The sequence below is a fragment of the Odocoileus virginianus genome, chromosome 2 (assembly GCF_023699985.2).
Source record: "Odocoileus virginianus isolate 20LAN1187 ecotype Illinois chromosome 2, Ovbor_1.2, whole genome shotgun sequence".
Taxonomy (NCBI): domain Eukaryota; kingdom Metazoa; phylum Chordata; class Mammalia; order Artiodactyla; family Cervidae; genus Odocoileus; species Odocoileus virginianus.
In genome coordinates this window covers 2,549,141-2,575,357 of record NC_069675.1, presented here as the reverse complement: position 1 = coordinate 2,575,357, position 26,217 = coordinate 2,549,141, and the positions used below count along the sequence as shown (strand labels likewise).

Genomic DNA, 26,217 nt, shown 5'->3' with positions numbered 1-26,217 from the left:
CAGGATAGGGTGTGGATTCTCCCTCAGCATCACTGCTTTTCCTCCTGAAGCATGTCCACAAGTCTAAACCTCTCCATATGGGAGCCTGGGTGGTGTCTTGGACACAATTTGCAAAGTACACTCCTCGGGAGACGAGATTGGCTTCAGAATTTTTATGTGGACCATTTTTAAAGTCTTTATTGAATTTGTTAAGGATATTGTTTCTATCTTGTTTTGGTTTCTTGGTTGTGAGGCATGTGGGATCTCAGCTCCCCAACCAGGGATCAAACCCACACCCTCTGCATTAGAAGGCGAAGTCTTAACCACAGAACTGCCAGGGAAATCCCGGGGCTGGCTTTTGTTTTGTGTGCTTTGGGGTTTAGAAGCAAGTTATTATCAGGAGTAATCACCAGTCAGATCCTTCACTGCTTCTGACCTAACATCCAAGCTATTTACCCAGTGGATGGTGACAGGGTGCTCTGGCAGAGACCCAGGACCTGCCAAGGATAGAAATGTTTGGATCAACATCTCCAAGTATGGAGCCTGTGACTTGGGCACGTGGAGCACAGTAGCTAATAATAAAGATCTAAAAGCAGACTTCCTGGTTCAAGGCCAAGCTCTTGGCAGTGGGCTGTCTGCTTCTGTGTGCGTTACTTTCCCTTCGTGTACCTGTTTCTCCTCTGTAAAATGGGAGGGATATTTACTAGTATGTTCCTCACAGGGGATGCTGAGAAGGCTGAAAAACGTCATCCACAGAAGGTACTTAGTAGTCCCTCAGTAAACGTTGGAATTTTTGTCTCTTATCACCCTCTAGCAGAATTATAGGCCCAAGAGAGCCAATCTTTTTTTCAAGAAAACCTGTTTTACTTGTGGCTGTGCCGGGTCTTTGTTGCTGCACTGGGCTTTCCTCTAGTTGCAGTAAGCAGGGGCTACTCATCACTGCAGTGCGTGGGCTTCAGCTGTGGCCGGGAGCTCAGCAGTCGTGGTGCATGGACTCAGTTGCCCCGCGGCATGTGGGATCTTCCCGGACCAGGAATTGAACCAGTGTCCCTTACGCTGCAAGGTGGATTCTTGACCACTGGACCACCAGGGAAGCCCAATGGATCCAGTCTGAAACCCCTACTCTACTATAAGACAGGTCACCTCAGCCCTTAAGGGTTTCCTGCCTGATACCAAGCAAGTCCGCATTCCCAAGTGTGAAAACCAGGTCTGGTACTTACGTAGTGGGCAATCAGCCAGTCTGTCAACAAACTACTCAAAGGATTTTATTTTTAAGCTTATATACACATTTATAGGCACAAAAATGGATATTTTATATACAAGGTTTTGGTAGCTATTAAAGGACAAGTGCCTACTGGGAAATTCTTTTCTACAAGAATAAAGTATGGAGAACAGAGCAGTGAGGAGACAAACTACGTGGATACGAAGAGTGGACACTGCTTCCATGATCAGGAACAGTATCCTTGCCCTCTCTTCCCTCCTAGGTGCTCACCACAGAACAGAAAACTTCCATCAAGGACAAGAGTTGGTCAGGGAGCTGGTTCCCAGACAGTGAAGGAGAGAAGGTGTGCTGGCAGTCGCTGAAGCTTCGCCTCAAACCCCTGGCATCTCAGCCCCAAGTGTGGGCATCCTGGTCACTGTGGGAGCGAGGACCGCCCCCCACGAGCTCGGTCCTCCTGCCGCACCAGAACATCCGAAAGATCCTTGGTTCCTTCCAGCTTCAGATTCTGAAGGAAGATTGAACACAGGTGAACACGAGTGTACAGAAGATACAGCAATCAGAAAGCAAACTTGGAGGTAACAAGGTGGTGACTACAAAGAACCAGGCTTGTCTCATGATTATAAGTGACATTGTCAACAGCGAATATAACCTGCATGATAAAGCTGGCTCCAAACCTCTGTCAATTGCTGGAAGCAAAAACAAAATGCAAGCCTGGCTCCTGCAACAGTCTCTGTAAAGGACCCAGGGCTGCGCTGGGAGGAGCTGGGGAAGTGACAGGGAGCCCAGCAGGGGCCACGGCACCCGTACATCAGCCCCATCTATGCGCGGCCTTCCTGCCCTGCCCGAAACCTCCCCGCTGGGTGACGCTGTGACACCCACACTCTCTCTCCCATCTCTGCACAGGCCTTTTTCCTTGCCTACCACTTCCTCTTGGACCGTCCCACCTCATGGATCCTCCACCACCCTAGGCAGCTGTCCCCTCAGGATTAAAGAGCTGTCAGAAGCCCCCTGGCACACGGAGGCCTAACTGCACTGGGACCACACACTCCTCTCCAGGCACTGGGGGCAGGCACGTGTGTTGGCACACCTTCTACTGCGAAAGATGGGAAGCACACCCCTCACTTCCCCCATGACGGCTGAGGGGGCGCTTGTTACCAGAGGCTGGTGAAGAGTCCAGATGGGAATGAAAAACTGGGAGAAGGTGGACCAGCACCAGCGCCATGCTCTGGCAAGAGGTGTGTGAGATTTGTTCTGGTGGCTCTTAAGCTCTGAGTCACCGCGAATCCCAGTGGATTATCTGGTTACTGTCAGCCAGTGCTACCAGTGAGATCTCCTCAAACAGTCCAAAGGTCAGCCCAGCAGGTCCTGGTCTGGGAACACCTCCTGATTCTTCCAGTGCTGAGCACTCCAGGGCCCCTTAGAGAAATCTGATCACAGTAAAGCAAGCAAAGCTGTCTCTGCTGCTGCGGGAGGCGAAGCAGTGGCAGAATGAAGCCTGCAGCCGCGCGTGCTTCCTGGCGCGTCTGCCCGGCCCCTGTCCACCTGGGGGTCGGGGAGGATGACAAAGCCTCACTCTCAAGCAGACACAAGGCCCCAGCCAGCGCTGACCCTCCAGCAATCACTCACACCTTTAGAATCTGGACTCAGGATATGTTTCTGAGCTTTGGGGGTGGCACTATGTTTTGAGGGCCTGGCTGGGCTGGGAGACCACACCCAAGGGAGAACCCACAGTACCGACACCCACGAGGATGGTGTGAGATTCCAACCTTGCTCAGGGAAGCTGGCAGTGACACCATGAAGGTGTCCGGCTCCAGCCCTGGGGACGCTCGCGGCTTGTGCTACAGCCCAGCCTCGTCCTGGGCACACGAGAGGACAAGTTTTAGGCAGCACCAAGTGCCCGGGCCTGCCGGCTGCTTCTTTGCGGTGCCTGCCTCCCGGAAGCGTCCACTGAGAAGACAGGTCTTGCCAGGTCCGTAGTGACTGCCCCATGGCCACTCCGCTCTGTCAGCTCTCTCCCAGCGGCTGTCTCCTTCCTGCCTCATCGCTCCCCTCTTTTCTCCACCAGGTTTCCCATCTGTCCTGACTTTGACACTGGCAGGATTTGGCCTTGATGCCCAGTGATATAAAAGCACCTTACATGTTTTCAAGTTGGGAACTGACAGATCACAATTTCAGCATCTAAAATTTTCCCACTGGGACCCTCCTCATAATTTTCATCTCTAATCATACATGTTGGCCTTTTTCTCAATAATTTTTCAGTATCTGGTTAATCCTCTGGGTTGAAGGTAGGTACTACATAAGTCACTGCATTTAAGATGTCCCATGAGGCCGCCTATGACTAATAAAAAGCTCCTGTAGGCTGACTATAATACTCCATGCTTACCAGGTCTACCTACCTTTTCATTGGCTAAATGTAGGAGACACGCAAAGGCCAGAGGTATGGAGAGGTTCTGAGCCATAAGGGGAGGCAGGCTGTGAAAAAAAAAAAAAGGCCAGGAAGTATTTAGCTGTCACTGCAACTCCAGGAACAAAGGCACTTTCATCAAGTATGAATACACATACCCAATGAATAAACTAATAGGAAACAAAGAAATATTCAGAAGCCTTTTAGAAGCAGGTTTTTCCAGTTTCTTATTTGGAAATATTTCCTGTTCTATTCCAGCCACTGGTATAGAAAAATGCCTTTTTTAAAGGTGGGCTAACTTAACTCATCAATGCAGAGAAGGAATGGAAAAACTGCAAGAAATATGAAAATGGGGGTCCTGTGTGGAGGGGGGGCTCTGTTACGCAAACAACTTGGGGAGGAGCGGGAGGGACGAGGAGGGGAGCGGGGAGGAGGGGAGGGACGAGGAGGGGAGCGGGGAGGAGGGGAGGGACGAGGAGGGGAGCGGGGAGGAGGGGAGGGACGAGGAGGGGAGCGGTGAGGAGGGGAGGGACGAGGAGGGGAGCGGGGAGGAGGGGAGGGACGAGGAGGGGAGCGGGGAGGAGGGGAGGGACGAGGAGGGGAGCGGGGAGGAGGGGAGGGACGAGGAGGGGAGCGGGGAGGAGGGGAGGGACGAGGAGGGGAGCGGGGAGGAGGGGAGGGACGAGGAGGGGAGCGGGGAGGAGGGGAGGGACGAGGAGGGGAGCGGGGAGGAGGGGAGGGACGAGGAGGGGAGCGGGGAGGAGGGGAGATGTGAGGAGAGGTGGGGGGGCAGGGCCAAGTCTGCCTCACGCACACACCTCTTCTGCAGGTCCTTTGTGAGACTGCTGAGTTTCTTGTCAGCCCCCTCCTCAAAGGGTCCTGCTTCTCCATTCTCACTGTGGTTTACCTGACAGAAGAAAGGACACTGAGGGATCAGACTGGGCCCAGTTTACTTTTTGACAGCAACATAAACCTATGAAACTGGCACTCGAAAAAGGAAAGCCTGTGTTGGAATGAAACCGAACAATTTCTCTGATGCACTTTGAAGAAAAAAGATCCACGTGTACCACCTTCTGTGTGACCCACCGGTTCACACGCCTGGTCCATTTCTGTTTCAGAGGTCTGATGTCATCCTTGAATTTCTGAATAACTGCTTTTCAGGTTCACGCTACTGATGCTGGAGCGCAGACTCAAGCCACACCCGCCTTGGTGCTGGGCGCCAGAGTGGAACCCGTTACCTCTGCATCTGCCTGCTTGGGGATCTCCGTCAGCAGACTCCACATGCTCTGCTTCAACTTCTTCATGTCCATCTTTTTGGCAGTCTTGGCATACTGAATTTCAATTTTATTTACCTGAAAACGGCATGTGACAAGTAAAACTAAGCAGAAGAAAGAAACATTTACCATCGGCTCTTTGAAAAAAAGTCTGGAGATGAAATAATGAATAAACCTAGTTTACACTACCAAGTTTGAGCTTTCTTTGGACGTATTAAAATAGAGTCTCTCATTTCAATCTATTGAGAATTTCTTTTTTTTTTGATAATTTCTTTTTGATCAAGTACAGTCTTCATTAAGGGTATCCTGGAATGCAGTGTAAAAGAGAGAAGTGAATCAAATATATATAAAAGCACCAAGCCTGCCATCTTGGTATGGAATAGATGCTTGATACATGGTAACTTTATGAGTTGAATCTGGCCTAGATTTTCCAGAGCTAAATACCTACCCTTACCCAGCCCATTTCTCTTTCTGCAGGCTTCACTCACATACTGCATGTGCATAGCAAGTTTGTCCCTAGTCATACGGTTTATCACAATCTTTGGAGAGATGGCTGGTTCCACACAAACATAATCAGATTCTCTACAGCCTTATTTAAGAATCAGCCACGTAGAGAGTAACAGGTTAAACTCAAGAAGGAAAAAAAAAAAATCAAGCCCAGACCAATACAATTCTCATAAAAGAGGCAAACTAAGCAGCTCTCAGGCAAACAACGTCACATGTAATTCTTGGCTTCGTCTTTACCTTCTGAGGCTCAGCTACCAGGTTTGACTCCCCGTAAGTGGTGATGTCCGGTCCGTGGACTTTAGATGCCTCACTGTTGTCTTGTGTTGTCGCAGACGGATGATCAGAATGGTCAAGGGTTCCAGCTGGTCCCACAAACAAGTCATCGGACTCTTCATAATCGCTGTCAGCGGCCTGGGCAAGGAAATAGCTCTTCGAGTTAGGCAGAGCTGTGTGAGGGGCTGAGAAACAGCTTTGCAATAGACCCCGTAACCAGCAAGAGCAGAGCACCCGAGAGTTCACGGGCTTTGAGGCCCTCTAGTCACCTCCCTGCTGCGCAAAGACGGTACTAGGGAGGCATCTGTTAACTAAGACCTGTGCAGCGAGAGGTCACCACCACAGTGTCCTTTGTCTCTAAACAGTAGGATCTCATTTTACAGAAAGCATTCCTGAAACCCCAGAGATGTGACCTGCCGGCTGGCCAGCAGCACAGGTCCTGCTGGGAGCTGGTGACAAAGACATTCTTGGACTGAGCCCAGCAGGAAAGGCCAGATCTCTGGGTGGGGCCCAGGAGGTGGTTTTTTTAATAGGCTCTCTGGGTGATTCTTACGTACACTAAGTTTGAGGAGCACTGGTCAAGCGACCAACTAGATTTTCACTAAAATATAAATAACAGCTAACTCTCTTCCAAGTAAGAAAATACAGTAAATAAACTATTCTCCCTATTCTTTCTCCTCTCCTCACTTTCAGGGTCACATGGGGCCTAACATCTCCCCCTCTGTCAGGCTTTCTCATTCACAGAGTCACAGAAGGGATTCTGAGGTTATATAGTCTAACCAAGATCTAAAGGTGGGGAGCAGTTTGTACAAGTTCACAAGGTGTGAACCTAAATCAGAGCTATAAACATGGTCTCCTGAGATCCAGTCCATACACCTTTTCCCCATCAGAACACACTGGCATCACACGTCTATGCGTTTTGTCTCCCCACCCAAAACTCTAGCTCCTGAGAGTGGGGAGAGTGCCTCTTTTCCTCGGAAATCTCAAAATAGCCAAGATAAGTGCTTTGTACATGCTAAACACTCCGTCCACATGTTGACGGTTTATTGGACTATGTCCACTTTTCTCCTGCGTCCACAGCTCAGTGTGAGGCAGGCCGAGGTCTGGCTGCTCCCCGGCTCTGCTCAGTTCTGAGGCCTGGGGCAGGGCAAGCACACACAGACCCCCACCGGCTCAGAATGCCCTACAGGAAAGGACAAGGGAAGCAGCGACCCTGCTGAGAAGAGGACAGAGTGCTTGCCCCTGCTTACCTGTAACCCAGGGCAGAAGTTGGAGGTGTCGTTAGGGTTGTTGTAATCATAGTCTCCAATTTCTTCATAATGCTCGGTCCCTGCCTTCTGGCCTTGGGCCACATTCATTAACTGATTGGAGGAAAGTACAGCTTCAGAGAGCAATTTCTAGAAAAGCAGCTAGTAAACTAGGCTGGGGAGATGACCTTAGTTCCAACGATGCGCGTCCCAGAACATTAGGGTTATAAGGGTCCTGGAAAATCATCTCATCCAGCCCACTTCTACCTCACCGCCCAGCTCCACTCTAGAGCAAGCCCAGGGCAGTGGGGCTCCTAGCTGCCAGCCATCCCAAAGATGCCGGAGCAGCCAGGTCGCAATTAGGACTGCCTGCAAATTTATTTGAAAACATGTTCCTTCACTAAAAACAGAACCACCTATGCCTATCTGAAACGAAGTCCACTTGTGGCTGCTATTGACCAGTTTTGACAGAACACTCACTGTTGTAATTCTCAGGCAGCCGGTCCCACTCCTGGGGCCATGACTGCTCCCCAGCAGCCCTCCTTTCTGCCACCACACCTGCGGTCCACGAACCCCCTTTGAGGGGTCTCATAGAACAAGTCTGCCTCCTCTCCTGGGAGTGCCTGTCCACCACAGCCCTTCAGATTTGCAGGCCTTTAGGGCACTGATCTTCATCTAGGGTGTGTCTTTGGGGTGGAGGAAATGGGATTAAAGGTGTGTACAATTTATAGAAGCACACTGAATATTTTAGTATAATGTAATATAATTACATACTCCAAAAGTAGTCCCCAAATCTCAATGCTTTTATAATACAAATCCAAAAGTAAAGAATAGATTTTTATTAAGAAATGCCCACTTTCTCCCACTTTTCTTCATATGATTTCTAAATCCCTCTCCATGTGGAATATTCTCGACACACTCTAAATTGTCCACAGTCTATTAGAAATGTTTCAGGAAGGGTATGTGAGACTCCTCATGTATTGACTGGTTGCTATTAACATCTCTCTTTAAGATATTAAAGAGAATGGGTGGTTGACCTGTATAGTCTCTAGCCAGACTGGGTGTTTGTTTAACAATCATCTGGTGTCTACTTTCTGCTATTTCACAGTCACTTTTCTAGTGTTGCTCTCCTGGAAGGATGAGGTGAGGAATCCTGGGCTTCTGCCTGGCTGCCCTGATAAACATGAAGGGAAATTTGTTCCTGTGGATAATCAGAAGCAAGAATTCTTACCTAGGAAACCATGATGGGAAAAAAACATACAAAATACAAAAAGACAATTCCTGGAGTACAGTGATGCAATGACCTTGTTTTAACCACTTTCATATCTGAAAATGCAAATTACCACCTAAGCGACACTCTTCAATGTTCATAGTAAGGGCTTGAGAGAGGAGAAGGTGGCTTGTGGCTAGGAAAGTGGCTGAGGCTGGGTTAGTTTTGTGGGGTATCCCACTGTCTTCCTTCCGGCCCCCAGCAGCCTGGCTCTGCCCCTCCACCTCAGGGCTCTATTTTCTGACTCGAGCAAACAGCTGCTGCATCCGATACTGATGGTGGCCGCGGCTGCTTCTGCTGCTGCAACTCTGTCTCTCCTTCTGTAATTTTTTTTAACTGAGGTATAACTGACATATAACATTATATTCATTCTTTCTGCATTTTTAAGAGCATTTCTGTTAACTGAACAGTATTGATTAGAAGGAAAATGACCAGTGTTAAATTATAAAGACAGAATGTGCAATATCAGTGAATTCAGGGAACTGTATACGTATCATTAAGACCTGTGGAGAGACAGGTAAAACAAGGCAGAGGAAACTGTCAACTGTTTGTAGACATGACACCACAAGATGAAAACACCCAGGAATGCAAATGAGCAGAGGGTCCGGGTAAAACGGAAGTAAGCACGACCCACTGCCTGGTTGCCCTGGCAACAGGAATACATGCTTGCTGCTTAGCATCACCAGAGGGGCCACAGGCAAATGAAGTGAACAGCGACTGGTGCACACCGGCACGTCTAGAGCACTCGCCTGAACAGGCATGGAAGGAGTGCGGCCAGGATGTGCGGCACCGGCAACTGCACCGTCCCGCACATCACAGGAGGCTTGAGTCTGTGCCATGATCACAAGGAGGCTATGAGAGCAGGAGAGAGGACCTGGCTTCTGAATCCACAACTCTAATGAGAATCGAAAAATCAAGGAATAACCAACGCCATGCAAAACCTGGACAAAGCACTGTTCATCCCCCTTGCCCGTGAGGAAGTAGGCCAGAGTGCCCAAGTGAGGTACTTCGTCTGTCCTGTGAGCGTTACCCTCCAGCTCTGATTTCCTCACACGCTCCTCCTCAGAGGCACCAACAGTCACACTACCGGCCACTGATACCTCCGATGCTAAGAAGGGGTCCAATGACAGCACAACCTCAGGGAACCAAAGAGCAGCTTTACCCTGGTGCCTGGTTTGAGATGCAGCTGGACCAGATCTTTAGTCTCATACTGGAAATCTGTAGGAAGAGTAGTGGCTCTCCAACTCTGGTTCTCCAAAGTGAACTTGGTCAGAACAGTAACAGCCTATTGATTTTAAAGAATAAGAAAAGGGTAGTTTTTATGCATCTTTAATAAAAACGGCCTATATGCATACAGCTGCAACAGTCTTCCCCCTTCTGTGTAAAGGAGTGATTCTGTGAGACGTTGTTCATAGTGAGTCTCGCTGCTACTGTGTCTGGGACTATTTCAATTCCTTCAGGGACTGAGGGAAAATGAAACTACCCATTTACTCTAAGAGTTAAATTTACAATGAATTCTTAAAAACCACAGATGAAAGGGGAAGAGGAGTGCAAAGAATTTGTGAAAGCACAAAGGATAATAAATCTAGCACAAACCTTTGTTTTTCGAAAATGTACATCAAAGTCAATATCATCGTCAAAGTCAATTTTAAAATCCTTCGAGCTCTTCTTTCTATGCTCTGATTGTGAAGCAGTATCATCTGCAGAAATGAAGTCAGATGTCAACACTGCTCACCTCTCTGGTCTCTTTATCTACTCATCCTGCGAGATCACTCGACAGCCTTACAGAACCCAAGACTGCATTTGCATCTGAGCATCAGAACAGCACTAAGAAGGGCAAGTCTTATACCTAATATTTATCCGTATGATCTGTGTTTTCGCTGAGAAAACTCAATAACAGGTATGCTAATTAATCACTTCTTTTCAAAGAGAGAATGCAAAACACACAATGCTGGCACAGCCCTTCAGAGGGCTGCAGCGTGCACCCGTGCAGGAACTCACACGGCGCCTCCAGACCCTCCCCCTTAGAGGCTGCAGCCTTAACTGCTCCCTCATCCCGGGCCAGGTCAACTCACTGTCCAACCAGGAGGCTGCTTATCTTGTGTATTTCCCTCCGCCTGTTGGGAGGTACAAGACTGTGATGGGCATTTTCCCTTCCTGGGCTGAAAGGCTGACTGGCTGGTCATCTGCACTATTTCTTCTTGAAAGTTCTGCCTAGAAGTACATACGTTTGTGTCGAGGTCTAAAGCGCCAGTGATCCGGGCCAGCCCACATCGACATGGTGCGGGGGCTAAAGTAGGAATACTCTCCAGGCTTCATGGACAGAAGGGGACACAAGGTCCAAATGTCTCCGTCCCCAAGGGGAATCACTTCGTCTCTGTAACACATAAGATCCGTTTTTATATGTACAGTCATATGTGTGTTGATGTAGACAATACAATCGTGTATTTACACATAAAGCAGAATACAACCCAGCTGAAGACACTACTTTTCCACAAATGAGCAACATTGCTAAGAGTGAGTCCAACATAAATACATCATTAGTAATCCTTTAGCTTACTCAGTCAGTGCTTTTTCTTCTCATTTTATAACAACACAATCATATCTATGCATGTACTTTTCATGTTTCAAAGTGCTTCATAAAATGCAAGTTTACCCACTTGAGAGATAAGAAAACAGAAAGAAACTGACTTTTTATGTAAGACTACATACATGGCTAGTAAAATGCCAAAGCTGGGGCAGTCCCCAGACACCGTTCCAGAATCCCAGCCTCAGGGTCTTTCCACACACAAGGCTTCCTACCACATGACATGATTGTCACGTTTCTTCTTTACCATCTTTCCATAAATGAGGGCTCCGCTAACACTGCTGTAGTTCCTACTGAAAGTGAAAACAACTCATTTGTCTCCCACATGACTGGGGGACAATAACCTATCTGTTAAACCATCTAGCTTGTATTTCTTGCGTGTATGAAGGGTCTAACTGGCCCATCCAGCATGGCAGTTTTGGATTGGGGTTTCATCCTTTCTGCAAGGTAACTAAAACGTGGCGGGTAGGTTTTACCTACAGGCCCTACCAGGTCAGAAAGCCTGTCAGCGCTACTCTACTGCCCTCTAAAGGTAAAGACGATGATGACCTTTTCACCTGGACTGACCCATACCTATACACCCCCTTTATATCAAACCTCATGGTATGAGATAAAAGCTTTAAAAGGACTTCGCTTTCATCTACAGACTCTTTTTTTAAATTTTATCCAGTAAACTCTACCTGTACATTTAAGGTGTAATGAAAACAATTTTTAAAATTAAAATATACTAAAAAATCCCCACTTTCAGCCTGTAACTGCCTTCCTATGTTAGGTAATAACTGTGCGGCACTCTGCTGTATCTCTCCCAGGGCGAGAGAAGGTGGCTTTGAGGGCATCCCTGCTCAAATTCTCGGGTACTCGTCTGTCAAAATGCCGGCAGCTGAGCTGGCAGTTTGTTGGGAACTTAGAGACAAAGCTATAAAAAGCTTGGCTCCTATCTTCTGAGAGTTGGACTTCTTCTGAGGGCCAGAACTGGACTGAGGCCCTGGAGGCTTGACCTCTAGCCTTTTAATAATCCTTTCAATACAATACAGTGCTATGTGGCAGGCACCCGACTCCCCCATTCAACAACTAGCCTAATCCAGTCTACCCCTCCGTCAGGCTTCTCTCATCCCCTCTGGAGGAAGTGTTCACTTCTACCCCCACCCCACCCTACCGCAACCACAGTCCCTTCCTTCAGTTTAGCGCCAGCTCAGTCGTGCTGCATGAACACCTGCAGGTTGACAGTCTCCTCTCAACTGTCTCCTAGCACCTCGGCCAGCATGCAGCAGAAGGCCTCAGTCTTGCAAGCACAGAGCAGGCTGTGGTCTGGGCTGGACCACAGGCGAGGCCTTTAACCACAGTGAGCGCATGCGCCCAGGAGATCAGAGAGCGCACACGGCCCCGCCGCTACAGAAGATGGAGGGCAACTGAGCCGCCCTAGGTCACGAAGTGCTTTCTCAGTGACGTCCTTACTAATGTACGAACGTGCACGGTGGTCAAAGGGCTGCCATCCAGGGACCAGTCACACAGGGCTTCCTGCAAGCACTGGTGGTTATAATTCAGCATCACTCCACCCCACCTTGAACTAGAGAAGCTCTTAAAGACCTTGCAGTTCAGTACAGTGTTTTCAGCCCTGCGTACATCACAAGCCCCAGCAGCTCTGGGGAAGTCATGAGGCATTCCTGGCCTTAGACACTCCTGAGTTAGTGCCCTGGGGTGGAGCCTGCCACCCACAGCTCATCACACACGGCCAGACTGGTCGAGGGTGCTGGATAACTCCCCAGCTCCACCCTTACTTACCTTCTCTGAGCCTGTTTCCTCACCTGTAAAATGGGGTAACAGGACCTACAGGGTTGTTGTAAGGATGAAGAGATTGTTTTTATATATTATATAAATTATGCGAAATATGCAGGTAAGGAACCTGGCAGAGAATGTGGCACAATCAGAATAATCAGGTGCTCAGGAAACATCAGATACTATGATACTATTATCATCAAGCCCCAGTCACTCCCTTTCCAGATGAGAAAGCAAAGCCCCACAGACGGACCACTTGCCCCACACCTCCCAGCTACCCACGGCAGGGTCAGGCCTAGTTTAGTTCACACACTCGCTGAGCTCCCAGGAAAGGCCTGCACCCAGCCAGCAGCAGGCATTTCAAGGCAGACAAAACCCTGCACTAGAACCTAAGCCCTATGCCTGCAGTGCACTCACTCAGCAGGATCCAGTCTAAGATTCTATTCTGTCCAACTGGGGAGAGAAATGGAGACATTTGTTCAAAATGTGTTTAAAATAACCATCTATGGGTTAATAACAGAACGGAAGCCACTAAAACCCTCCTGCTCCATCAGTTCCTCAGATGCCGCCTCACTGTTTACACAAAGTGATGCTCTTCTCTGACTTTGAAAGTGACGTTAAAAGAGCTCATCCCACCAATCTGCCCAGCATTTCTCACTTCTTGGAAGACAGGATGGGAACAGGAACAAAACCACAGGGTGGTAATAGCACACACCAGGAGAGGTGGTTTCTAAAGGGTCTGGGGGGTAGGGGTAATTTTTCCTTGAGGTCCTCACAGCCCCCTGTCTCCCAGTCAGATTTGAAGGGGCACTGTCGATCTCATCATTCCCCACATGGGCAAACAAAGTGAGTCAAGAAAGCACTCTCAGCCTGGACACACTCAGAAAGGCTCTTGAAGGAATTTTTGCCTTGGTGGGAAATCACGCTGGACAACTTGTACAGTTTCACCCACAGTGAACCAGCTGGGCTGTCCCTGACCCCAGACTTGCCAAGCCGCTGCTGTGGGCACAGGGTCATCCTAGGGTCTGTCTGTTCTAGTCTCGAGGGATCTGGGCAGGCCCGTTCAAGACCTTTGGCGGCCCTCACACAGCAGGACTGCGGGATCCCGCTTCCAGATCATATTCAAAATTAACGTAAAATAACCTAGTAAGTACATATAATAAAGATTATCCAAGTTCAGATTTTCCAATGATGCTTACCAGAGTAATCAAAAATCTAAATTACTGGAGACCAATTCTACCATCTCCCCAATCTCATATGCTCAACCTTACCTGCTGCCTTAGTTTTCCTTGCTTTGCTCATCCCCTGTCTACCAATCTGATAACCAACTCTGCTCAGACCCCTCTGCCCTTTACGTGGGGCCCACTTTTTCTCAGTAACCAATACGTAAGCCTGTTTTCTGCCTGTAACTGAGATGCAGTGATTCAGTCAAAAGCCAGACCATGTCCAGTGTCTTGAAAGGGAGCACAGTCCGTGCTACCAAAATGGAAGTGGCGATGACAAGCCGCCGCTGAAGGAGCTGCTAGAGCCCAGCTTTTATGTCGTGCTTATCGACTCCTGCAGTGTCAGCCTTATGACCAGTAAGTGGCTGAGCCGATATTCAGAGGCAGACTGATTCCATCGTGAGTCAGAATGGCTCAGCCTGTGCAACAAGACACACCAGCCCAGCCGACCACAAGGACGAAACCGGACTATCCCAGCAGGACCTCTGGGAGGACGGCTATGGGAACACTTCCCGTGGCCCTGAGCGCCTTACTGGCAGCTTTGAACCTGGCGGGGCTCCTTCCAGCTCCCAAGCTCAGTGCGGTCCCCCGCTGCGGTCTGCTCTGCTTCGTCATTGGCATCGAAGTCATCCTCCAGAGGCCCGTTGGGGAAGTCCTCGCAGTCACTGTCCTCCACCTCGGCATTGAGGTCAAACACCTGGTCGTTCTTCTTAAACTTGTCCACCAGGGCTGACACTGACTGGAAGAAACGGAGAGCTCCCCAGTCCCCCACACCCCCACCACCCCCATTCCCACCACCAGCCCGCTACTGCAGGAAGACCCGCCCCACTGGAGGGGCCTCCCCCCAGGCCCGCCTCCCCGGAGCCAGGGTTCTCTCAACCGCAGAGCGTTGAGGAAGTTTACATTGTGTGGCACAGGATGGAGCTGGATTGTCGTCAGGCACATTTTGTAAAACACAAAACCGGAATCTGCATCCTTTAACCCCATGTTTAAACAGTTTTCCATGGAGACCATTTATTTTGGAGGTTGTAGTAAGTAGACTAAAGGGGGCCAGGCTAAAAATAGAGGAAAACTTCACACATGACAATTTCTCAGGAAACTCTGTGCCAAGGGACTCAGGTCTGAAGAGCAGGAAATTCCTTGAGCTTGACAGCAACCTAAGAGACCAGAGGCCACTGGGACAGCCATGTTTGAGAGTAAATCTGATAAGACTGTGCACCCAGGAATGGAAGGACTGCCTTACCCTGGGGGGCAGACAAGAAGAAACACGAAGCTGATCCCCACACGCTACTCCCAGCTGCTTAATGGGCCTGCAGAGGGCAGCACACAGCCCCACTCCCAGCCTGCCCCAGTGTTTAGTCCCTGTGGACGAGCCAAAGCAAATACTTTCTGTACTGCCGGCTAAATAAAAATGATGCCACAGTTTTGGTTCCCACTGGGCAGGACCCATCTCAGGCCATCTCACTGACACCACGAGCTGCTGGAGAAATGCCCAGGGCCCTTAGAAGTCCAGAAATTGACCACACCTCATTATGCGCTTCACTGTCCCATTTAGTGAACTGGAAGCCGGCCAGGGAAGGGCAGATTTGGCGATCTTCCGCGCACTGCTGCAGGGCCGCTGGGAGGACAGGAAGATCACAAAGAAGGATCAGAGCAGGCTGGAGACATGCCTCAGCCCTTGGAGATGACGGAGCAGCCCCATGGAGGGGGAGGCGCGGCCACCTCCTGCCCTCGGACAGAGGCTGGCCGGCCGCCCACCTGTGTGCCGACTGCTCTCCCAGGAGAGGACGTGTGCTCAGGCACACACCCGTGCCAGAGGTAGGCTCCACACTGGTGTTCCAGGAATCAGGAAAACACCAGAGCAGAAGCCTGAAGCACAGACTTTTAAACTCCGAAATGGACTCTGTGTCCCATGCTGGAGCTGGGAAATCAAAAACCCACCCTGAAAACGTACTAACGGCACAGACCATTGTGCAACGGCACTTATTTTAGCCCCAAAATAAACTAGGGATGGACTTCCCTGATGGCTCAGTGGTAAGGAATCTGCCTGTAGTGCAGGAGACCTGGGTTTGATCCCTGGGTCGGGAAGATCCCCTGGAGAAGGGGATGGCTACCCATTCCAGTATTCTTGCCTGGAGAATCCCATGGACAGGGGAGCCTGACAGGCTGCGGTCCGTGGGGTCCCAAAGGAGTCAAACGTGACTGAGCAACTAAACAGCAACCAAACTAGGTCCAGATTACACACCTCACAGCATGAGAGCCTCACTGAGTACAAACACCTGGACAACTGTTAGTACTAAACAGTCATTCTTAGCAAATTCTTGGCAAGGACAGGCGGATGGGCACCATATCGGTGTGGCCCTGCAGAGGGGAGGATAATTCCATGTACCACAAAATCGCCCCATGATAGTGCCTGGCCTTCACACCGCCTGCCACATCCTCAGAGGCTCCCCCAGCAGTGGGAGGGGACAGGTTGCATGGGTGGCAGGGGGTGGCGGAAATCACTGCTAAGCCAGTATAAGGGACTGACAACAGGACAGATCTGTTCTCAGACCACCGTGGAGGATTCTGAAGACAGTTCATACAGCCCTTTTCTCCTCAGGATCCCCTGGGTTAATAACAAGTGAACTCAAGGCCTCTGGCGCAACAAGTCTCTTACAGCCCCTTTCCCAAGTCCAAACTCTCACCCTCCAGAGAACCAGCTGCCCACATGGCACCAGAAGGCCTTAGGACACATAAACCATGAGCACCAGCTACTGCTGTTCAAGACTCCGTGCTGCAGAGAGGCCAAAAGTGAGTTTCTCCTCAAAAAAAAAAAAAACAAGCCCACTTTGTCTTTCCAGAGGAACCTTCTGGGTAAATAAGCAACACAAGAGCACAGTGGGCTTGCTAGCCATGGTTATATACAGAAACCTCTCTGATGACTGAACTGCTCTGGTAAGAGGCGGCACTGGACTCACCTTTTAAATCGGTCACTTCCACCCAGCCCAAATCCGGCAGCTCAGGAGGCTCCCCGCTGGAGAGGGTCTGGATGTCGGTGGGGAAAAGCAGCTCGCTCCTGTAGTCTGGGCAGTGGAGGGTGGAGAGGAACACGCCTGCAGTGCTGCACTCGTCAAACGAGGCTGCTGTCTTCTGGAACATGGGGTCGACCTGAGTGCAGAAAAGCAGAGGGACCCCCAGGGTTAAGGGACGCAGCCAAAGGAAACAGGAAACCCCGCTCACTGGGCCTTGCTCGTTCGCAGCTGCATCTACGGGATCAAAATGTCTCTGCACATGATCAACTGACAGGTAAAACCCCACGTGCTTCAAAAGGAGGGCTGTGCGCACTCAGATGGAGAAAGGCACACAGTAGATGGTGACAAGCTGGCGCCACGTCAGCGTGTTTGCCTACAATGTTCCTGGACAGTGTCCTTCTGCTGGTCTCTCCCCACAGTCACGTGTGGGTTCTGTTAAGATTTTATTTATTTGGCTGTGCTGGGTCTCCACTGCTGCGCGTGGGCTTTCTCTAAGCTGTGGCGAGCAGGGGCCACTCTAGTTGTAGTGTGTGGGCTTCTCACTGCAGCGGTTTCTCTTGTTCTGGAGCATGGGCTCTAGGTGAGCAGGTTTCAGTGGTGACTCAAGAGCTCTAGAGTGCTGGCTCAGTAGTCGTGGGGCACAGGCTTAGCTGCCCTGCGGCATATGGAATCTTCCTGGACTAGGGATTAAACTCACATCCCCTGCACTGACAGGTAGACTCTCAACCCCTGGATCACAAGGGACACCCCTCCATCATCACTTTTTGAACATCTATCTCTAGTAAAATGCTACCACAACAAATCCCACTGATTTATAAAAAGTTTGTGTGAGGGATTCACAGAATCCCATCAATCCTCTGAACAACAATATTTTCAAAGATGTGGAAGAAAGAACCCATGTAAGACATCCAGGCAAAGGACAGGCAGAGTCATCAGGGTTACATGGCTGGGTTACACGGGGGAGAGGTGGTCAGAAGACCCCCGAAGCTGGGGGTCAGTGTGCAGGAGGGGCATAACCATGTATCATCAAGCCCCAAAGCAGAACGGGGCACAGGCACACAGGCCTGTGTGGCCAGAGGGCAGGAGCCGCCTGGGACTCTCCAGGAGGCCAGTGACAGGGAAGAGGTTGGGCGCTGTGTTCACAGGTCTTCCTTAGGCTTAGGATAAGGCTACTCCGCAGACAGGGGCCCCTAGTTATGAGGACAGGCGTGGCTCTCCGGCCCTTTACCGGCCCCCTCAACCCTGAGCCCAGCCTCACCAGAACTGAGATTCTCCTCTCACTTCCTGGTATGCGAGCCCCAGAACAGCACACGTGGCACCTCTGCGCTCTGCCTGCTCACCCCTCACCCAGCCAGTACAAGGCTTGGTGGGCTTCCCTGGTGGGCCCGTCTCTACCACCTACCTCTTCCTTCCCGCCCTCATCGCCATCAGTATAACCACTGCCTGAGTTAACCCTGGTCTCTGCTCTCTCCTACTTCTTATCCTAAAAATACCAGAGGTGCTACTCCCATGCCTTTCCTCAAAGGCTCACCACAGCAATGGTTTTCCTCCTGGATCCCACACCAAGGTCTTATGCAGGTAGTTACTGAAACTCAGCATTTCTAAGAGTCAACATGAAATCTGCACACCGACCCACATTCATAGCTGAAAACACTAAGATAACTTTCCTCACTTTTGCCTAGAATTAGATCACATCAGTGTGAGAACAATGGTTCTTTCATGTGAATTAGATTTGACTTACATCTCTGAGTGACTGAATGGGAAAACGAATCACTGCTGGCTGTGCAGTCTAGAAAAATGAACTCTTTGAAATAAGGGTCCCAGCAGAGGAGAGAAGCCGTAAAAGCAGGCCTCAGTAGACAGTAGACGGCAGGATGAAGTCGAGTCATTTCGGGAGTAAATCCTCCCCTCCAGTCCAACTTGGACACTGTCCATCTGCTGAAGGAACCAGAACTTTCTCTGCTTCGTGACCTCGGCTTGTGCTTCTGCCCAGAGTCCCCTTCCTGTCACCACCTGGCAAACACTTACCCATCCTTCACGGCCCAAGTCAAATCTTGCCTCTTCTGTAAACTCTGACCTCCACCCACTCTGGTCTCCTGATTAGGAGCCTTGACCTTCCTCACACTGTCTGTCTGTGCTCTCCTGGCCTGAAGAACTGGAACATAAGCATGCTGGACCCCCCGTGGCAGCAAGAATTCTGCACACAGTAAAGAGATCTGTCCAAACCAGATGAGCTCACACGCAAAAAGGGGTTCTCAGCTGGTCCAGACCCACCCACAGAACATCTGCTTCCCCATCTTCTGCCATCATCCAGAGAATGTGGGTTCAACAAACTGGAAGTTCCGCTGAAACTTCAAATTTTAGGTTTGTGTGCCTCCCCTCCTCCTTTTTTATCTTCCATTCTTTCTGTTATTACAAGTTTACTGGAGGTTACAGAGTTAAAAAGGCTTTCCAGAGTTGGGGTTCTTGGTGTTTCTTCAACACCCTGTTGATTCACTTGCATAAACAGACCACAGCCCGACAGCCACAGGCTTGCAGGGAGTGGCACTGCTCGCTCTCGTGTTCTCTCTCTAGGACAATGGAGAGGCCAGTGTAAGCGTCCTCAGGCTCCCCAGAACTGGGTTTACCTGGGAAGAAAGAAGATGGTCGGGAAAGAGAATTTCCAACAATGCTGTTGAACATTTCAGTGTAGAACCAAAAGCACGAGCAAGAATGATGGTGAGGGACGTCCCTGGTGGTCAGTGGTTAAAAATCCACTGCCAATACTGGGGACACCAGTTCCACCCCTGGTCCAGGAAGATCTCAAGGAGACCCAAAGTGTTGACTGGCCATCAGACTATGTTTCCCTAGTCCCTCCACTCAACACCCTCCTGGATGAGTCTCTCCTACCTAATTCTCTCCTCAAATCTCCAACACTTTCCTCCTCCACACTCGCTGTCAGTTGAAGATCTGGCTTATTTCACTGATGGGGGCAGGAGTGGGTAGAAGGGGAGATACAACCAGAAGAGAATATCCAGAATGTGCCCATGTGCACACACTCAAGCCCCACCTCTCATCAGCCACTGTGCTCCTACGCCAAGGCCCATCCAAGCTGTCTACTCCTTGACTTCCTCACCCACTCACACACCACCCTAGCATTTATCCTCCCTTTTCTGCATCATCAATAATTCCTTCTCCACTAGATGGGTGCCATGAACAAGTAAACATGCTGCTAATTCTCTCATTTTTTTAAAAAAGGGTATTTTCCACAGAATTAGAACACATAATTATAAAATTTGTACAGAAACACAAAAGATCCTGAGTAGCCAAAACAACCCTGAGAAAGAGGCAGAGGCAGCGAATTCAAGCTCCCAGAACACACCACCCAACTACAACGATCAAAACACTCTGGCACCAGCACAAAAACAGACCCACAGGGACTTCCCGCGCAGGCCAGAGGTCAACAATCTGCCTGCCAACGCAGGGGACATGGGTTCAACCCCTGGTCTGGGAAGATTCCACATGCCATGGTGCTGCTGAGCCTGCAAACTCCAACTACTGAAGCCAGTGGGCCCCAGAGTCCACATACGACAGCAGAGAAGCCACTGCAAAGAAAAGCCCACGCACTGCAACCGGAGTGGCTGTCTCTCGCCACTACTAGAGAAAGCCCACGCTCAGGTTTCTGACCCACTGCAGCCAAAAGTAAAATAAGTAAAATTAAAAAAGAAAAAGACAAGACACAGAGATCAATGGAACAGGATAAAAGCCCAGAAATGAACGCATGCACTTATGGTCAATTAATCTATGACAAAGGCAGCAAGAATAAACAATGAGGAGAAGACAGTCTGTTTGATAAATGGTGCTGGGAAAACTGGACAGCTACATACAAAAGAATGAAGTCAGAACACTCTCTAACACCATACACAAAGATAAACAAAATGGACTGAAGACCTAAATGTAAGACTGGAAACCATGAAACTCCTAGAAGAAAACATAGGCAGATTTCATATAAATCATAACATTATTTTTTGGATCTGTCTCCTAAGACAAAGGAAACAAAAGCAAAAATAAACAAATGAGACCCAGTTAAACTTAAAAGCTTTGCACAGCAAAGGAAACCACTGACAAAATGAAGAGACAATCTACTGAATGGGAGGAAATAATTGCAAACGATATGACCAATAAGGGTTGTTAAAATCCAAAATGTATAAACAGCTCATACAATTCAATAAGCAAACAAACAAAACTTAATCAAAAACTGTGCAGATAACAGACATTTTCCCAACGAAGACACACAGATGCCAGACAGATACATGAAAAGATGTGCAACACTGCCAATTATCAGAGAAATGCAAACCAAAAAAATGAAGTATCACCTCACACCCGTCAGAATCGCTACCAAAAAGACCACAGATAACAAATACTTTGTGGAGAAAAGGAAACCCTTGTATATGGTTGGTGAGAATATAGGGATATTAGCAGCCTCTATGGAGAACAGTATAGAGGTTCCTCAAAAAACTAAAAACAGAACTACCATATAATCCAATAATTCCACTCCTGGGTATACATCTGAAGAAAATGAAAACACTGAATTGAAAAGATATACAGTACATGCATCTCAATGTTCATAGTGGCATTATTTACAATAGTTATGATATGCAAGCAATGTAAGTACCCATCAACAGATGAATGGATAAAGAGGCTGTGTATGTGTGTGTGTGTATACACGCATGAGTGTACATACACATTTACTCAGACACACACACACACACACACACTGGAATACTACTCAGCCATTAAAAAAAATGGTGTTTGCCATTTGCAAAAACATGGCTGGACCTGGAGGTTATTATGCTTAGTGAAATAAGCCAGAGAAAGACAAATACTATACGTTACAACCTATATATATGAAATCTAAAAAAAAAAACCAAAGCATGTATATAACAAAATAGAAACAGACTCAAAGATACAGTGAGCAAACTAATGTTTACCAGTGGGGACAAGGAAGGGGCATGAGAGGTAGCGGACTAAGAGGTACAAAGTACTGTGTATAAAATAAATAAGCTCTAAGAACATAACTCACAGCACAAGGAATATAGTCAATATTTTACTATAACCTTCAATGAAGTATAATCTATAAAAATTTTGAATCACTATGTGGTACACTCAAAACTAATATAACATTGTAAATAAAGATAGTTTTTAAAAATTAAAAAAAAAAGAACATATTCTGCAAATATTCCCACGTCAATAAATACTACATCATTGTTTAGGAAAGAAAACAAAAAAACCCCACAACTCTGGACCTTACTTTCCCTGCCTTTGCCACTCTATTACTCTGCCCCAATTTATAGCAAAGCTCTTCCAAAAAACTGCCTCTCTCCCCACTTGTTTTCCTCTGCCCAATTTTTTACCAAAAAATTTTCAAACCTACAGGGATGTTGAAGTAGTCTTAAGAATCTCTGTTTAACTTTCACCTAAATTCCCCAACAGGAGACATTTTTCATGTTTGCTTTCTCCCTGTCCCCCGGCCGACATAATCTTCTTGAAAGTGGGTATTATAAGACTCTGGCTCTCTGCCAGTTATTAAGCTATTGCCACTCAACTCCAAACCCACCTTCTATGCTCTGCCCTGTGATGCTGGGTCAGAGGCCACATTTCAGTTGTGTCAGCAGCTCCCTACTGGGCTCCACCAAAAGGAGGCACTAGAGGGAGATGGTAGGGCTGGAAGGAGGAGAAGGGACCCGGTCTCTCTGCAGGACCCCCGCTCCTGGGAGTGTCAGCCAGCAGTGACGCCCTGCCCCAGCAGAGGCAGGCCCACCGGTGGCAGCAGCCGAACTTCTCCTGTACTTGCTACTGACGTAGAACCAACCTTACCCGGAGCCAGTAGAGACACCCTCCTCAGAGGTCTGGGTCCTGAGCCCCGGGCCGCTCCTGCAAACTCAGCCAAGGAGCAGCCCTTCCCTGGCGGCCTGAGTCGCACTTCCCCAGGGCCCCTTCTCCAAGCTCACCAAGGCCTAAGGCTGCCATATTTGACACAGGTGACCATGTCCTCCTCCCTGAAACTCTCATTTCAATACCACACTCTCCTCATTTTCCCAGCCACTGGACGTTTCTTAGTCAGCTTTCTGAATTCTTAAGATAGGGGTACCCCAGGGCCCCAGTCCTTTTTCCATGTACGCTTGTTCCCTTGATGATCAATTCCACCCTCGTGACATTAATCACTAATGTTGTACAGGTAAAAGAAACAATTGAGCCCATTGTTGGTGGGAGAGTAAATTGATAAAACCATTTCTGAAGGCAATAGAAATTCCATGTCTCAGAATTTTTTTTACAAATATACTCCCAGAAGAATGCAAGTATGTATAAGAATGTTCACTGAAATTGTTTTTAATAAAAAAATTTTTAAAAAACTTGTAGCAACATCTGTTTGCTTTAAATTAACTGCTAATTTATAAAGAGGCCTCTGGAATCATTCCTTTAAGCAGATTCCTTGGATTTGCTAAATCGTGCAAAGTTGTTTACAGCAAGGATTCTGGAGGCAGACTGCTTAGTTTCGTGCACCTCAATTACCTCTTCATAAAATGGAGCAAGGGTGTTGTAAGGACTGAATGGGCTGTCACAGGCCTAGGCAGCAAGATGTGCCCAGTAGACACACAATAAATGTTAGCTGTCATCACCACTGCTGCATGCACTACACAAGAAAATCAATTGGTTTTCTCAGTAACTTGCCATCTCCTTGTACTCAATCATCCTGAAAACGGGGGAAGACAGGGACCTGCCCTCTTCAGCTGAAGGACGACGATGCAGAGAGACCAGCTGGATGCTTTACTGCCCTGAGGACCGAGCCAGCACACACCGGCACACTTGCACCTCGGAGGTCCTGCATTAGTCAGAGACCTCACCGGGCACAGTTTCTCACCTCGTACTTCCGATCAGCGCTGGAGACGTTGAGGTTGTTGACATTCTGCTCGATGGTTTTGCACGAGTGCTTCTTCCTTGGCTTTGGGGCCTTCTTGGCTGTTCCTGTTTCAGTTGCACTTCCATCTGTGAGAAGGAGTAAGACTGTGCACTCTAGGGGCTGCTTTGGAGCATGTGACTGAATCTACCAACACAAGCTCTTCAAACTCTAACGGGTGATCATTACTGCAACACATGCCATCCCCTCAAAGCAGCAGGCACATCTAATCTTCAGGGGAGGGAGAAACCAAGCTACTAGATTAAGTATCTGGCTTCTGATACAAGTCAATTTCCAAAGACACATCACCCCAAATCAGAAGCTCCCTAGTTGGTGATGTTTACTCAATCTTGTCTAAATAAAATCGAAAAACTTTTATAAGGCCCTTCTCTTTTCCAAAACAAACAAGCAAATCTAGTGTTTGAGTATCTTCTGAAATATAATTCTGAAAAATGTCCATGTCTTCAATAGAATGGGAACTGATTTGCCGTGACTTCATTCCAGTATGTTACTCGAATAACTACTTGCTACATCCTTTAAAAAGTCCCTTATATTCAGATCCTAGCCCATGTACCTGTACCATGGTCCTCTGCTTCTTCCGGAGGTGGCGCATCCTTGCCCAGCCCCCCTAGGACTTTGTATACATCCGCATGGACGGCATCTACACGCACAGCATAGATCTTGGTGCTGGCATCCAAAGTGCCAGCAGCTACCTAGTCAAGCAAGCAGAGGTGTATGCATGGGGATCAGAGAAAGGAGCAGCTGAACAGGCAAAACACAGCAATCTGCACCAAAGATTTACTTGCCCTTAAGAAAAAAATGACAAAGATCCCCCTAAAACTGATAGGGAACGAGTAGAACATAATGGAAAGATATCAGCTCTTCATCAGTTTAGGAAATAAAGTAAAGTAGGTAATAAAGTGTCCCAAGCAAGGAAGCCTCGAGTGTGTTTGTAGAATCCAATTACTGTGCTGTGTTAAATATTAGTCATCATCAGCATTCACTCAGATGCAAGAGCAGGTGGACATCCTTCTTACTTTAAAGTTGGTCGGTTCAGCATCTTTCTGTTTAAGAATCTCTGACATAAAATCAATCAAGTGCAAGCCGAAAGCATTCTTGGTGGTGATTTTCTGAAAACAGAAAATTGCAGAAAGGCTTGTCATTTAGAGCCTAGGCTCATATAAACAATGATACCCTGACAAGGGGAAGCCAAGTTCGTAACAGGAAGAGCCCACATCTCAACACAGACATCAAATCCCACCAATGCCTGGTGAGAGAGCGAAAGCCCTGTGTGTGTTTCTTCATCCTCAAGGTCTGCAGTGACAGCACACAGCTCCGGAATGCGCCTGTGTGCAAGCCCTGGTCTAAGCGCCGACACAGGGGCTCAGTGCCCTCAGAGCGTCTCTGAGGCCGGGATGTTCTCACCCTCATCTTACAGAGGAGGGCCTGTGGCACAACGGCTGGGTGACTTGCCAAGGCCGCACAGTGTGTAAGTGGCCGAGGTAGAATTTCAACCCGGGCTAATTCTAGGACTCACAACGAGCCCACAAGCCTAGGCTCTATCTACTGTTTAGCTCCGGAACTACACTACTAACTCTAGTATGCTGCCTCTCTAGTCACACTAGAGGGGTCAGGCAACTTGTCACAGGGGTGGCAATGGTCTATAAGAAACAGTAAAACCACACTGAAAACACCAGCATTAAAGAGTCATGGAAATGTAAGTGCACCATCACTAACTGTGCAGTCTCTACAGAACCAAGAAGGCCAGATCTCCTCTCTAACCAGGCCGCCAAACCTTCACTGATAAAACCAGCAGATACTCACATTTTCAGTAGACAGTTTGATACAGGTGGAGTAATGTTCAGTAATCTGTGTGTTTGTAAACTTGGGCATTGTAGCTGAAACGTCAACATTCCTAAAGGAAAAACAAGCGAAATGGGAGCTGTTGAGCATCCAGACCTAGAAACCAGGAGGTGCTGTGGTGATGCAAACCCGCATAGCCCGCGATGCGGTGGCTGCCACAACGAGGCAGCCCAGTGCCCACTCACCTGCCGGAGGGCGAGGCCAGCAAATGCGGGGAGGCCAGCAAGCGTGGGGAGTCTGTGCTGAACTGCAGGTCGAAGACCCTGGAGCGCCGCCGCTGCAGCTTCTCCTTCTCATCGTCATTCTGGGGGAAGTCTTCCAGGACTGGGGTGCCAGGAGTGTTGAGAGGGGCCTTCCGGGGCAGGGCCGTGGGGAACGCCCACTCTGCAGGTGAGGCGGTGCTGTGGCGGTGTCCACGGGGCCCTGAAGGGGAGTTCTTCATGGTGGCTGAGGGCGAGGGAACACTAGCTCAGGAAGCCTTCAGCAGGACACGCCCCATGTCTAAAGCAGGGCCTTGGCCTGTCCCAGGGCGGACGCTCACTGAGCACTTCCGACCAAGATCTTCCCCAATTCTAATATTCTTCCCAGGTGGTACAGTGGTAAAGAAATCGCCTGCCAGTGTAGGGGACGTGGGTTCAATC

The 26,217-nt window shown here is 48.8% G+C and overlaps 1 protein-coding gene across 3 annotated transcripts in view; it reads right to left on the bottom strand.

The window, feature by feature from the left end:
* Positions 1-1,231: 1,231 nt before the first annotated feature.
* NCAPH (non-SMC condensin I complex subunit H) overlaps positions 1,232-26,217 on the bottom strand; it is a 32,189-nt gene continuing 7,203 nt past the window's right edge. For 2 of the 3 annotated variants that reach the window (XM_070474159.1, XM_070474163.1), the window contains exons 2-18: positions 25,762-26,023; positions 25,538-25,628; positions 24,751-24,843; positions 24,288-24,426; positions 23,678-23,802; positions 16,723-16,912; positions 15,289-15,380; positions 14,296-14,501; positions 10,405-10,553; positions 9,773-9,876; positions 9,339-9,461; positions 6,910-7,020; positions 5,624-5,797; positions 4,844-4,957; positions 4,424-4,512; positions 3,598-3,673; positions 1,232-1,706 (exon numbers count right to left, since the gene is read on the bottom strand). In XM_070474159.1, the coding sequence (XP_070330260.1) occupies positions 1,614-1,706; positions 3,598-3,673; positions 4,424-4,512; positions 4,844-4,957; positions 5,624-5,797; positions 6,910-7,020; positions 9,339-9,461; positions 9,773-9,876; positions 10,405-10,553; positions 14,296-14,501; positions 15,289-15,380; positions 16,723-16,912; positions 23,678-23,802; positions 24,288-24,426; positions 24,751-24,843; positions 25,538-25,628; positions 25,762-26,023 (2,231 nt within the window). In that variant the 3' untranslated portion in view covers positions 1,232-1,613. The remainder of the gene's footprint in view (positions 1,707-3,597; positions 3,674-4,423; positions 4,513-4,843; positions 4,958-5,623; positions 5,798-6,909; positions 7,021-9,338; positions 9,462-9,772; positions 9,877-10,404; positions 10,554-14,295; positions 14,502-15,288; positions 15,381-16,722; positions 16,913-23,677; positions 23,803-24,287; positions 24,427-24,750; positions 24,844-25,537; positions 25,629-25,761; positions 26,024-26,217) is intronic. The other variant, XM_070474168.1, reaches the window with a different exon arrangement.